Source organism: Mastomys coucha, unplaced genomic scaffold, assembly GCF_008632895.1.
Source record: "Mastomys coucha isolate ucsf_1 unplaced genomic scaffold, UCSF_Mcou_1 pScaffold20, whole genome shotgun sequence".
NCBI classification, from domain to species: Eukaryota; Metazoa; Chordata; class Mammalia; order Rodentia; family Muridae; genus Mastomys; species Mastomys coucha.
In genome coordinates, this window is record NW_022196903.1 from 4,592,823 (window position 1) to 4,608,354 (window position 15,532).

Below are 15,532 nucleotides of genomic sequence, written 5' to 3' on the forward strand. Positions count from 1 at the left end.
GAGAGGAGAGGAGAGGAAAAAAGAAAGAATAAAAGAAACAAAGAAAGAAAGGACATACTTCTTGAAACACAAAACACCAAAAAATAAGACGCATGAAGTAGAAATGTTTTTCTTTAAAAAAAAAATCCTCTGGATCAAACTTTCTGAAAATACAAATAGTTATTATTAAAGAGGACCCTTTTGCTTAGTCAAATTTCTTTTATTAACTTAATGAAAATCTCTATTTCCTCCTTTATTCACTTTATTTCCTTTCTTTAAAAATGGGTTACATCATTTGCCCCTTTAGTTATCAGAAGCCTGGTATTTATCAGGCAGTATAACATTTTCACATACTACAGCAGCTGACTCACATTAGCGGAATGCGGTGTCTCATACCTCTAATCCCAGCACTCAGGAGTCTGAGGCAAGAACACTGGGAAAAATTCAAGGTCAGCCTGGGCTTCAGAGTGAGCTCCTGGTCAATCAAGAGTGACTTAGTTTTAGTTAGAGCTTCTATTGATGTGATAAAACTCTGACTTAAAGGAATTTGGAGAAGGAAAGGTTTATTCCAGCTTATAACTCTCTGGTCATATTCCATCAGTGAGAGAATTCTGGGCTAGAATTCAAGGCAGGGGACAGGAACTGAAGCAGACGTCATAGAGGAAAGCTGCTTACCTAGGCTTGCTGCTCACAGCTTACTCAGACTGCTCTCTTACATAATTCAGAACCACCTGTCCAGGGGTGGCACCTGCTATGTGACTAGCCCACCTACTTCAATCATTAATCAAGAAAGTGCCCTACAGAGCTGCCTATAGGCGATTGGATGGAGACATTTTTTTCAACTGAGGTTTCTCTCCCCAGATAACTTTAACTTGTGTCAAGTCGACAAAAACAATCCAAACCAACCAGAACAGTCTCTAAATAAATATACAAGCTATTTTAACTTAAAAAAAAAAAAACTGTTTATTAATTTACCGGATTTCCTTTTGGTCCACGCTCACCTTTGATACCGGGGTTTCCATGGGTACCCTGAAAGCAGATGGAGAAAAGATTCTTCTTATTAAGTATCAGTTTTCTATATTTTTGAATAATTTCTGACCAAAAATAGGAGACCTTGGAGTTTTAACCAGGCAAGCTAATACTCAATTCTGTTCCTCATAATTGTACCAAGAACACTGCAAACTTTCTCTATACAGTCTCTGGGCTCGCACAAAAGAGGATAATATTTGTCTTCCCAACTATGACTTTTTTCCCAGTTATTTGTCAGATATTTTCCTAACAAAATTAAACTTATTCACAGGCATTTAAAGACTGAACAGATAGAGGTTGAGGTGGGTGGTTTCTGCTCTGGGCTGCTGTGGACAGCTACCAACCCAGCTTGTTTGCCCGTGAACAAAGAAGTTCAGATCCAGGAGACCAAATCCATATATAAGAAAGGGGAACTCTTCCACCCTGTTCCAAACACCACCAAAAAAATTCCTTTCTTGAGAACTGGTTTTGAGGGCACTAAATAAACTGAAGTAAATGATTTACTCCTATGAATATGTGACAGTACAGTATGGAGTGATGGGACTTATCAATTTAGCTCCCAGTGGTGAGTTTTCTTGCCCACTCGTCATGGGAATCTCTTAATGTAATAAGTTAAACAACAGCTTTATGGGAAAAGAAGGCTAAATCTTCACTTTAGTTAAGTCAACTTCTATTGATTATCACATAATAGATACAACTTTGTATTTTGTGAGAAATAAATTCCCATTCTCTAATGCTTTGACTGGTAGAGTTATTTAGAACATAATATTTTTAAAAGCCCTGTAAAGTCTGAACCTAAGTGCCGGGGGAAACTTGTCACACTCCCTCACACTCAGAGTATGTATTCTTGCCAACACTTTCAAACACTAGCACTAGCTCAAAACATGTCGTCCACACACTTTGTGAAACCTGTTCTCCAGACTTCCAAATTCTTAGGACAAGACTTTGAATCACACAGACAAGTGAACAAGCAGTGGAGATGGTTTCTGACACAACTGGCAGAGGCAATCATTATGGTGAGTGCCTCCACTTCAGTTGCTAAGTGGTTGCTTCAACTTTACAGAATTCCCCTCAATCCCCAAAGCATCCTAACCAGGTTCTTCCCACGAAGCTACATGGAGCTGCATCACTGGATTGCTGAAATGGATGCGGCTTCTAGAATGGATGCTGCCATTTGTTTCTAGTGAGATGAAACATCACCTAAACCACTGTTGTCATGTGTTAGCTCTTTCTATGTTTTTGTCTCATCACTGAGAAATTCTGGCTCTAATTTTCAAATAAAGAAATGACACCGAAAAGCTCTCTCTGAAAATAATTTCACTACTGCCTTCATCAACCCCAAGTTGAGCATACATATCTACTCACAGGAGGCCCTGGGTCACCTGGCTCTCCCTTCTCACATTTGCAGATCTTGTGTTCACACTGAATCAGCAAGAAACACAATATTAATTCACAGTGAAATACAGGATACAATAGCATGCCAAACATTAGCCAATATGTAACTGACTGAAACTCCCTTGAAGAAAGTTTCTCTCTATGAAATTATCCAAGACAAACTCAGAACCAACTAAGAGCCAACTATTGAAGTATTATTAAGTTTTGCCATGATTAAATAAAATAAATGTTCTACCATGTATTTACCAATGTATTTATAGAAAGAGACTGGTTAAAATAGAAAAAATAACCATTTTTCTGTTGAATTTTAGATTTTCTATTCATTCTCTTAATAACACATCACAGCCCAATCGTATGTAAATATTAATTTCTCCCTATTCAGCCAAAGAAAATATGATTTGAACAATATTTATATAAATTTCAAGATGCACATTTTTCTTTATCTTAACATGTCTGAAAACAGAATTAGTTGTATAAAAGCTGCCTAAGAGGCTCAAACATGACAAAGTGATTGTTTTCCCTGTGTCTTTGCATGGTACCTAGTTCTAGTATCTAGTTCAGGAGTCCTTGGCAAGCTAGCTCATAACCACCTGTTGTACTTACCAACAGGTAGCTGCTAGCTGGCTCATAACCACCTGCTGTACTATGTCCTTACCAACAGGTAACTGCTAGCTACCTTCCTTTGCGATGTGCTCTGATTGGTTCCTCTCATCTGGCTCAGTTCTCTTCAAAACAGGAAAAGTAAATGAGCTCCAAGCTCTACCACCAAACCCCAAGGGATTGAACACTAGCTTGATGCTGGCCAATACCAGGAACACCTTCCAAACAATGAGAGTCTGATCCATGCTTAGAATAAAAGAACCCATGTCAAATTAGACATTTTGTCAGTTGGGTTGCATGGATCTCTAAAATAATGTCTCAAATGATATTCTAGTTTTTCTAAAAGTTTCTAACCTACAGTTGAAATATAGTCACATAAAAACAAAACCACGTGGTTTCCTCAAAGTAATACAGAGGCATAAAAATAAAACCATGTGGCTTCCTCAAAATAAAGTAGTTCATTTTCAAAAGAATTTCACACTTTTATTTAGTCACACCTTATGTGAATCACAACATTGGTCTGCTAATCCAAGTTTTAGAGTAATTCATAGTAATAAGGCATGTGGCACTTACCTTCCTTTCAAATAAGACATCCTAGAAGGGAGTAAAAGGAATGAAACATTAATTCAATTAATAGTTCTGCTTCCAGCCCCTTATTAGTCTTAACTATTCCCTATGGGATATGCAATTTCCAAGAAGAATAGCAATTTAGCCTTTTTAACCTTGTAAAAGCAATAAAGCTGGCCAGCCACCCAAGGAGCGCTCTCAGCCATATAATAATAGGAGACATGAGGGGCACTAAAATTCAAAATTACTCTGTTTCCTAGGAACTGTATCTTTGCAGCCTGTGCTTTAGCTTTTGTTTCTTTCATCAGCTCTATTCTCTCTATAATTTAGCTTCAAACTTAATTGATTGTAAAGAGAAACTTCTCACTTTTGCCCACAAAGACTTAGGAAAATAAATAATTACATATTTCCTTGTCCCCAGCCCTATACATGTTTGCATTTGGATTTTGGCATTAAGACACTGATTTTTGGAATTGGTATCTTATGAATTTATTAGTACGTCTTAGAAAAGTATGTTAAAACTCAAAAATAGAACATTAGAAAGGAGGAGTAAGGATTTTCCACTCAAACTTTCAAGAGCCTCAAATATGATATTCTTTTTATAAAAGTTCAATATGAGAAAGAGAGATGCAGCCTCCACAATAGCATTAAAAGTAATACTTTGTGAAATAAATAGTTTATAACAACATGCATTATTTACATAAAAGAAAACTACATTTATAACCTAGGAGGAATTAAACCGTAAAAAGTTTTATGTGCCACAACGAAAAGTATTATTATAAAAATAATTATACATGTTGCTCTGATAGAGAGAAGGAGTGAGAGAGAGAAGAGGAGAGAGCAGGCTAACTTCTGGATTAAGGAAATGTGACTTAGCTGAGTGTCCTGGTGATCCTCAGTGACACTTTCACTCACCTCAAAGAAGAAGTAAACAGAATGTTCTCAGAACTTTGCAACATTCATAATTTCCATGGCACAACCTATGTTTTATCCCACACAGGCCTCACTGTTGTCTATAGTTCAGTAGGATGCTGCCTGACAAGAGTACTACAGAACTTGTGGGAAGATAAACATGGAAAGAAAGAATTTGTGCTAGAAGAGATAACTAGCCCTTTTAAAGAAAGAAGTCAGGAGTTAAGTACTGCCTTGTGGCTCAATCTGAAAAGGGCAGTTTATATAAGATAATACAGAGACGTGAGGGGAAATGTATGGGAACATTTGCCATAAAGCAGGAAGGAGCTAATGAGAAAGCCAAACTAGAACATGTACCTTTATGGAGGCTGTTGCCTTTAATTTGCTTCACTGTTTCTATTTTAAATCATCCTAATCCCAAAGAGGGAAGAGACAGCAAAATGCCCTAAGAGGCTCTAATGATAGGGACTGAGAATTTGGACTGAGAATTAAGTGTCACCCTGAGTTTTTTTTTCCTGCTTTACTTACAACTAGCATGCTGTTTTCGATCAGTCACTGCAGGCAATTTTTCCCCATAGAGAAAAGAGGAAGGCTTTTAACCACATAGTCTCATAAGCTTTCAAATTCTAATACTAGATGTTATCCATAGACGTTAAGTGTCTTATCTAGCACCTCAGCTGACAACTGATTTTTATATTCCCAGACATGTAAATCCAGCCTGCAAGTGGCATTCTTGTTTCTTCAAAAGCAGCAGCCCACAGAGAGAGAGTAGAGCTCAGATGCACTGAGAGATGCTATCCTTCAGAAGAGTTAGCTGGTTGTGTCTACAGAACTGAAGAGATGTTCATCACCTGCCTATGCTGCCTGAATGATGTCTGTATGTTTCAGTATTCATTATAATTCATAATAGTAAAAAACTGGATCAATAAATGAAGTCATATTCAACAGTTAAAGTGAGCTTATTGGTTTTACAATAATCAAGCATGGGGACTTCCAAAAAAACCTGAGCACCCTTCCACATGAATGTATGCACATCTGACATATACATACACATGAAAAATACTTAAAACACACATCAAAACCTTTCCCTTGGAAAAAGAAGGAAAAGAAAAACTTTGAGATAGTTCAGGAGGTGCAACATAAGCTCTAGTAGTAGTCTATACATTTTGAAAGTAGTCTAGTTTTGACATTACAAAATTTTTACAATAAGTAATATCTTTATCATTTTATGTATTTTTTTTAAAATTTGAAACAGTCTTACTATGTAGCCCAAGCTGGCTAGAATTCATTGTGTAGCCCAAAGTGACCTCAAAGTCATGACAATCTTTCCTTGACATCCCACGTGCTAGGACCATGGCCGTTAGCCACCACACTGGGCTCTTGACATTCTTAGTTTTCAAATTTATTCTTTCACCATACTTATGCCCTTTTTCAGCTCTCCCTTTGGAAATGTAGTTTTATTTCATTATATTTCTCTTTAGAGCTTTAAAAGATATAAAAGACAATTTTTGCAGTTCATTTGTTTTTACATTTTCTGAAACTTATATTTCTATCAAAACAGAAATGAACCCAACGCTCATAATAAATAAGACTGTTTCAAACAAAGAACAAAGCCTCATCCCTAAGGGCACTACAGTCAGAAGCTTTGGGACTGGGGACAACATACTGAAAGCAGTGTAGGAAGCCTTCAGCAAGGAGAGTGGGAGCCAGTAATAATTTCTTGGAATAGGTGGGGCTGTCTGGGTGATTCTGAAGAAAGGAATGAAAGGGACCAACTAATGCCCAGATGGTATGCTGCTCTGTATGTCAAAGTTTGTTGGAGGAAAGAGTCATAAAGACTAGTGTGGGCAATAAGACAAAGACGGCAGTGAGAAGGGATATTCCAAGGGAAAGAACAGAAGCATCCAATGGATAGAGTTGGCTGCCTGGGGAGTGGGATTCCTATCCGTGAGGAGGAGGTTGGCTATGTGAGCAACTGGGAAAGCACACGGTCATGGGGGAAGGGTGTCTTCAAGGGCAGTCTACAAATTTCAGTTTGAGTTATGGCTTGTAAGTTCTGTTCAAATTTGAATTTCAGTGAGAAGAAGAAATAGAGAAATTTTCTCACTAAAATGAAAGAGGTACACTGTGTCAATGGGTTCAGATTTGTATAATAGGATAGTGGTCAAAATAGAAGGCTGGAGGGGAGTGGCTAATTTTGTGAATTAGTACAAGGCCAATGCTATAAAAGGTGGTAGAGGAAATATGAAGAATTGACAAAGTTATTAATATTATAACTAATGGGGTGGGAGCAAAAGCCAGCAAGCTCCGTAATAACAACAAAAGCTTTTGTAATTTAACTTAGGAGCAAAATTTGCTGCTACAAAATCTGAAACAGGACAGAAATAAACATCTTTTAAAAAAAAATGAAGCCTAGAAAAAATCGGAAGTGACCACAGCTAATGAATAAAAAGCATATGATTCCATGATTCTAAAGATGACACAGAAAATGGCAAATTGATCCTTATGTGGTAAAAAGAATGCCTTAAATTCATGTTTTTAAAGTGTCCAGAAAAAGAAATTTTAATTAGTCTCAACATTGACTTCCAGATTTTTAAATATTAACTTTTATACTGTCTTATTCTTTTAAAGGACTAAGTGATATATCTAGAACATTAGACTGAATTTGTTTCACATGTAAATTACAATAAACTTAACAATAAGATACTTTGCACATTCTCTTCAATAGGAATCACTGCATCCTCTTTGATAATTTAGAGCTGAAATGTTCCTTCTCAGGGGCTCTTACATGATACTTCCTATAAAAGGTGCTGAGAGATTTGTCTTTATTAATCATGGTTCCTGAAAAAAAACCTACTTATTCTGGACAATTGTGTCCATTAAATCCAACTAAATTGAGCATTGCAATAAAAATGAGTAAGCTGCTGATCTCCCCAAAATGACCTAAATTCATTTCAAAATTAGTTCTTTAAGTAAAAGGAGCCAAACACAGATGGGTACATATGATATGGGTTTATATGATATGGGTTTATTTCTGTAAAGTGGTATGAAGTGTATGCTAATCCAGAGTGACAAAAATCAGATCAGTAGCTCTGGGGTCAGAGGACAGAGAGTGACCACAAGGAAGTTTGAGTAGGCATTTATAAGTAATAGAAATGTCTACATTCTCATTATGTTGGTGGTTACATGACTGTGTGTACCTGTCAAAATCCATGGAATTGTGTACTGTAACACATTTCTGTTCTTAAATCATGCCTATACTTTTTTTAAAGCCTAACCACATAAGAATTTCAATATAAAAAGTTAAAATGCCACCTAAGAATGTAATGAACATAGATTAAATGAGGAATTTTCTCAAGGATCTGGTCAGGACTAGCAACATCCTGCACCTGAACATCTGGCCAAACAAGGAGCTGTGCCTGAACATCTGGCCAAACAAGGAGCTGTGCCTGAACATCTGGCCAAACAAGGAGCTGCCTGCTCTGTGCCTTATGGAGTCAGCTCTTCTCACACTAGAGACAAAGAAGGGGAAGAAATGACAACCTACTAAATGTTCACCTTCCCAGGAGTTCCCCTTGTATGTGATGGACAGCTGAGAGGCGTGGATGCCAAGGACACAGGCAGGACTAGGTATTGCCCTAGCACCTCAAGTTTCATGTGAAATGCTTGCTCTTGATGAGACTCCCCTGGGAACTGTGGGCTGGGCAGTAATCTCTGACTCCAGTCTAAATAGGCTCAATCCTATTAAGGATTACCTTCAATTAGTTAACGAAAATAGTTTCTTCTTCTCTAAGATTGCTTTGCCAAGCAATAGGAAAAGTAATAGAGAAGGCTTGTAATGTATAAGAAATGAAAACAGAAATAAATTTAAATTGCAAGTCTGAATTTTTAAGTATTATGACATGAAAATAGATAAAACGGTCAAAGGTAATCATGCAAATGGGAGATAAGAAAGGACAAGGTTAAAAGAAATAAAGCAGGCAACAGATTGATAACCAGATCAATGTAAGTCAACAATGTATGGGATTTTAGGATAAGTAAACAGTAGGCTATGGCATATGCTCTAAAAGTAACCTTTCCTAAATCCTCAGGGTATAATAAAGTTAGGGATGTAGCTTCAGGGAATGAACTTCACATATCCCCAGTAGATTGTCATGGTAGTGGGAAAAAAAATCCAGAAAGATTCATGTTCTGCATCCAATGGGAATCCTTCTTTGTCAACATGTATCTACTCTTAAATAACCATGATATGACTATACAGCAAGAAATTATATATTTTTTTTTCTGACCCTCTAGGTACTTACCAGGCGTTCCCAAATTTTGTCTATAAGTGTTGGGTCACTCAATAGTAGAACGGGTTCATTGGAAGAATCCCCAGATATCAAACGAAGTTTGGCTTCATTGACCACAGTGGAAAGTCCAACAGTGATAAATGATATTCCCAAAATTCTAGCATCTTCAGAAATACTTTGGACATCTGGACTCTTGGGGTGATCGATGCCATCAGTCATCAGCAAAACCACTTTCACGCCATCTTTACGCCCTTCTCTTTTAAGTAGCCTTGTGGCATTGGAGATGGCATAATAAGAAAAGGTACCTTGCCCAATTAAATTCAAAGACTTGACACGATGCTTAAATGTCTGAAGATCCTTCCAAGAAGACAAGGGTGGATCAATCTGGACTGAGCTGCTAAACTGAAGGGCTGCCAGTTTGATGTCATATTTTAATGAACGGCCAGGAGTCAACTGGAAAAGCTTCTCACTCAAGCTGTCCACAAAATCTTTCTGATTATCAAAGAGTACAATTTTAGAGCTTTCAGAGCTGTCCAAGATAAAGACAACATCTATAAAGCAAATGGCATCTGAAAGAGAACACAAAGGTCATGCCACTTAAAGCATAGAAAAGAGAAAGTGCAGCATATTTTTAAAATTAAACAAACACTAGGCAAAGGTGTCAAAAGGTAAATCAAAAAACGTCTGTCTAATACTTGGGTTGTGTCATACTAGTACCTTGAAACCAAATAAGAAAATATGTCTGCATTCATCATAGAAATAATAACAGGAAGAGAAACTTAGTTTGAAAATAATATTTGAACATGAATTCCTGATCGGTTTCTTAATAGCTAATTTGTCTAAAATCACAAACTTTGGTGTAACTCTAACCAAACAAGTGAAAGATCTGTATGAAAAGAACTTCAAGTCTTGGAAGAAAGAAATCAAAGAACACCTCAGAAGATGGAAAGATCTCTCATGCTCATGGATTGGCAGAATTAATATAGTAAAAATGGCCATCTTGCTGAAAGCAATCTACAGATTCAATGAAATCCCCATCAAAATTCCAACTCAATTTTTCATAGAGTTTGCAAATTCATTTGGAATAACAAAAAAAAAAAAAAAAAAAAAAAACCCAGGATAGAGAAAACAATAAAAGAATTTCTGGGAGAATCACCATCCCTGACATCAAGCTGTATAACAAAGCAATAGTGATCAAAAATGCATGGTATTGGTACAGAGATAGGCAGGAAAATCGATGGAATAGAATTGAAGATCCAGAAATGAACCCACACACATATGGTCACTTGATATTTGACAAAGGAGCTAAAGTCATCCAGTGGAAAAAAGACAGCATTTTCAACAAATGGTGCTGGCTCAACTGGAGATTAGCAAGAAGAATGCAAATCAACTCATTCTTTCCTTGTACAAAGCTCAAATCCAAGTGGATTAAGGACCTCCACATAAAAACTTATAGAGGAGAAAATGGGGAAGAGCCTCGAACACATGGGCACAGGGGAAATTTTCCTGAACAGAACACCAATGGCTTATGCTCTAAGATCAAGAATTGACAAATGGGACCTCGTAAAATTGCAAAATTTCTGTAAGGCAAAGGACACTGTCAATAGGACAAAAAGCAAACAACAGATTAGGAGGAAAAGATCTTTACCAATCCTACATCCAACAGAGAGCTAATATCCAATATACACAAAGAACTCAAGAAGTTAGACTCCCAAGAATCAAATAACCCTATTAAAAAATGGGGTACAGAGCTAAACAAAGAATTCTCAACTGAAGAATAGCAAATGGCCAAGAAGCACCTAAAGAAATGTTCAACATCCTTAGTCATCAGGGAAATGCAAATCAACCCTGAGATTCCACCTCAGAATGGCTAAAATAAAAAACTCAGGTGACAAGAGATGCTGGCAAGGATGTGGAGAAAAAGGAACACTCCTCCTTTGATCGTGGGATTGCAAGCTGGTACAACCACTCTGGAAATCAGTTTGGCAGTTCCTCAGAAAATTGGACATAGTACTACCCAAGGCTCCAGCTATACCACTCCTGGGCATATACCCAAAAGATGTTCCAACATGTAATAAGGGCACATGCTCCACTATGTTCATAGCAGCCTTATTTATAATAGCCAGAAACTAGAATAAACCCAGATGTCCTTCAACAGAGGCATGGATACAGAAAATGTGGTACATTTACACAATGGAGTACTACTCAGCTATTAAAAACAATGAATTCATGATTTTTTTAGGCAAATGGATAGAACTAGAAAATGTTATCCTGAGTGAGATAACCCAACTGCAAAATAACACACATGGTATGCACTCACTGATAAGTGGATATTAGCCCAAAAGCTCCAAATAACCAAGACACAATTCACAGACCACATGAAGCCCAAGAAGAAGGAAGAGCAAAGTGTAGGCACTTCACTCCTTCTTAGAATGAGAACAAAATACTCACAGGAGCAAATATGGACATAAAGTGTAGAGCAGAGACTAAAGGAAAGGCCACCCAGAGACTATCTCACCTGGGAATTCATCCCATATACAGTCATCAAACCTAGACACTATTGTGGATGCTAAGAAGTACATCCTGAAAGGAGCCTGATATGGCTGTCTCCTGAGAGGCCTTGCCAGAGCCTTACAAATACAGAGGTAGATTTTCGAAGCCAACCATTGGAGTGAACGCGGGGTTCCCAAGAAAGAAGTTAGAGAAAGGACTGAAGGAGTTGAATGGGTTTGTAACCCCATAGAAATAACAACAATATCAACCAACCAGGCATACATACACACACACACACCCCGCAGAGCTCCCAGGGACTAAACCATCAACCAACTAGTACACATGGCTCCAGCTGCATATGTAGCAGAGGATGGTCTTGTCAAGCATCAATGGGAGGAAAGGTCCTTGGTCCTATGAAGGCTCAATAGATGCCCCAGTGTAGGGTAACTGAGGGTGGGGAGGTGGAAGTGGGTGGGTGGGTAGAGGAACACCCTCATAGAAGCAGGGGGAGGGAGGATGGGATGGGGCTTCCCATGAGGGGTGGAATCTGGGAAAGGGAATAACATTTGAAATGTAAATGAAGAAAATATCCAAGAAAAAAAGAGAAAAAATAGCTGATTTGTCTCTGGTCTTAAATATGTCATTTAAGCTCTCTGATTTACAAGTGAAGTTGAAATGTAATAAAGTGCTCTAAAATCTCTGAGGTGATCTAAATATTTAAGGCTTATTACTACAGTGGTATAAGTACATCAAGCAGAATATCACGCGTGATTTGCTATTTAAACCAAACACCATTTTAAAATTTTATGTTAGTGATTTCACAGCCTAAAACTAAAACTTTAAAAAAAAAAGAAAAACTTTCTTTTTTTTACCCTGGAAGTCGTTTTTCCTTGCAAGTGTGTTTGGCTTTGGTCCTTTCTTTCTTTGTCCATACACTGCTTGAGTCATACAAGCTGGCAAAAGCAGGAGACAGAAGGCAACGTCTCTTCTCCTCATTATGGTAGATGGTAAAAATTCATCTGCCTGGTAACACCTTGAAATAGAAAATTCAGTTATAAATACTTCCATAAGAGGTAATATTTACCTTTTTTCCTTTTTTGAAAATAATTTTTCTCATTTCTTGATTACAGTTAGTTTCTCCTCCCTCTATTCATCCAAGTCCTTCCCCATCTCCCCTCCCATTTGATCCATCCCCTGTCTCTCATTAGAATACAAACAGGTGGGCTGAAGAGATGGCTCAGAGATTAAAGGCACTGACTACTCTTCCAGAGGTCCTGAGTTCAATTCCCATCAACCATATGGCAGTTCACAATCATATGTAATAGGATCCGATGCCTTCTTCTGGTGTGTCTAAAGAGAGTGACAGTCTAAATAAATAAATGAGTCTTAAAAAAGAAAAGAAAAGAAAAAGAAAAAAGAAAACAAACAGATTTTTAAGGAATTGTAATGTGATATAATAAAACAAGAACTAACACATTAGAATTGGACTAAATAAACGAACAGAGAAAAAAGAGCCCAAGAGAAGACACAAAAAAACAGAGACCCATTTGTATACTCAAGACTCCCATAAAAACACTAACTGGAAGTCATAATATATACACAAATTACCTTGTGTATGTGTGTGTGTGTGTGTGTGTGTGTGTGTGTGTATGTGTGTGTGGGAGAGAGAGAGAGAGAATTAATTAATTAATTAATTAATTAAATGTAAATACATAGTTTCAAGCATGTAGAGTCAAAAGCTGTGATATGGGACAAAGCATGGTTCAGGGGTTAAGGAACTTGACACCAAGCATGGTGACCTGAGTTTGATTCTCTAGGACCCATGTAGTATAAGGAGATAACTAACTTCAGAAAACCATTCTCTGACCTTTACACACACACACACACACACACACACACACACACACACACACATACACTCACTCACACATACTTCCACTCACTCACACACATTCACGTTACAAATAAAACACTCATACTGAGATTTTTAAAGTTTCTAACCTCAGCAATGGTACATGACCAAACATTTCTTAATAAGTATTCATTTATATTGAAATAGTTATATTTAAGCAGTATTACTTTCTTTCTATATTATAGACAGCCAGGAATAAGGAATGCCATTGATCAATTTCTCAGTCCCAGACTGTTCCATCTCAGTACCTGCTTTATCATTTCCAGATCTATCAGAGTGAATTCAGACGACTTTATATTTGTTATACTCATTTTCATTATAACTGATTCTTGGTAAATTCAACTCTTCCTTTGGTCATACAGAACCACTACATTTTCAGTCTTACTATGATGTGCACAGCATCAATGAATTCAAAAGTCAACTTAGAATAAAATTGTTCCTCAGCTTTCCATAATTCCTTTCTCTTTTCTCTCTCTTTTTTTTGGCTTTTTTTTTTGTTTTATTGCAATATGATGAGAAAAGTTACATGATTTCAATTTATCTGAATTTGTTAACATTTAAAAACATATTTTAAGTAAATAGAATTAAATCACATTCTTGCTTTCCTTTTGTACCCCAACTCCTCCTAGAGATGCCTTCTTCAATACCTACAATATCTTTTTTTATCATATTCTTTAAAATTTATAAAATATTATAACAATAAAATGAGTATTGTGAAAGTTGTTTGATATAAAACAACAATAAATTTAACAGTCTTATGTAGATGCTTGTCTATGGCAATACTGAAAATACAAACGTTTTTCTCAATACAAATTTTAAATAACTCCAAACATATTAACTGTATATTTCAAAATAATACATCACTACTAATGTTTTCTTAAATGAACATAAATATATAAAGTGTTTTTGTTTATTTGTTTTGTATTTATTTAGTAGAGCTTAAGATCTTGGCTCATAATATGGTAACTTGATACAAGAGTTACAAACATCAAGCAAAGCATTCAGTCTCTCTCTTTGTTGTTCTCTTACAAGCAACCTCCCAATTTAATTGTCTACATTACTTTTAGTTATATAAATACTTTTAAAATATGTAAGCTGTTCTGAAAACCATAGTATACTGTAAAAACATGAAATAAACAATACTACTAATAGAGAGACTGAGATAGGACTGAGATAGGAGAAGCAAAATCTCAGGACCATTATGTTGTACACAGCAAAACACTGCCACAAACAAACAAGCTGAAAGTATATATGGATTATGTAATATTGGACCTATTTCTCCAATTACCAAATTAGAGAGACTATTGGATAACAATCAACAAATTTCTAATTCCTCATATTATTGGATTTTAATTGATTAGGATATGTTGGTAATATTAATTTTCATATTAAGATATTAAGAAAAAGTAATTGTTACTTCCTGTTGTTTTTGTTGTAAGAGGTGGAATTAGGTTTGTGTGGATTTGTTGAAAGATTACTTTCTTGCTTCTTCTAGGGTGTAGGTTTGCTCCTTATGTTGATGTTTTCCATTTATTATCCTTTGTAGGGCTGGATTTGTGGAAAGATATTGTGTAAATTTTGTTTTGTCATGGAATATCTTGTTTTCTCCATCTATGGTAATTGAGAGTTTTGCTGGGTATAGTAACTTAGGCTGGCATTTGTGTTCTTGTAGAGTTTGTATGACATCTGCCCAGGATCTTCTAGCTTTCATGGTCTCTGGTAAGAAGTCTGGTGTAATTTTGATAGGCCTGCCTTTATATGTTACTTGCCTTTTTTCCCTTTCTGCTTTTAAAATTCTCTTTGTTTAGTGCATTTGGTGTTTTTATTATTATGTGATTGGAGGAATTTCTTTTCTGGTCCACTCTATTTGGAGTTCTATAGGCTTTTTGTATGTTCATGGGCATCTCTTTCTTTAGGTTAGGGAAGTTTTCTTCTATAATTTTGTTGAAGATATTTACTGGCCCATTACCTTGGGAATCTTCATTCTCTTCTATACCTATTATCCTTAGGTTTGGTCTTCTCATTGCATCCTGGATTTCCTGGATGTTTTGGGTTAGGAGCTTTTTGCTTTTTGCATTTTCTTTGACTGTTGTGTCAATGTTTTCTAAGGTGTCTTCTGCCCCTGAGATTCTCTCCTCTGTCTCTTGTATTCTGTTGGTGATATTTGCGTCTATGACTCCTGATTTCTTTCCTAGGTTTTGTATCTCCAGGATTGTCTCTCTTTCTGATTTCTTTTTTGTTTCTATTTCCATTTTTAGATTCTAGATAGTTTTGCTCATTTCCTTCACCTCTTTGTTTGTGTTTTCCTGTAGTTCTTTAAGGGATTTTTGTGTTTCCTCTTGAAGGGCTTCTA

At 36.5% G+C, this 15,532-nt stretch overlaps 1 protein-coding gene across 1 annotated transcript in view; it reads right to left on the reverse strand.

The window, feature by feature from the left end:
* The window catches only part of Col28a1 (collagen type XXVIII alpha 1 chain), a 172,346-nt gene that overhangs the window by 154,143 nt on the left and 2,671 nt on the right, over window positions 1–15,532 (reverse strand). Inside the window, exons 2-6 of the mRNA XM_031380761.1 lie at window positions 12,140–12,300; window positions 8,787–9,343; window positions 3,577–3,597; window positions 2,374–2,430; window positions 955–1,008 (exon numbers count right to left, since the gene is read on the reverse strand). Of these exons, the coding sequence (XP_031236621.1) occupies window positions 955–1,008; window positions 2,374–2,430; window positions 3,577–3,597; window positions 8,787–9,343; window positions 12,140–12,263 (813 nt within the window). The 5' untranslated portion in view covers window positions 12,264–12,300. The remainder of the gene's footprint in view (window positions 1–954; window positions 1,009–2,373; window positions 2,431–3,576; window positions 3,598–8,786; window positions 9,344–12,139; window positions 12,301–15,532) is intronic.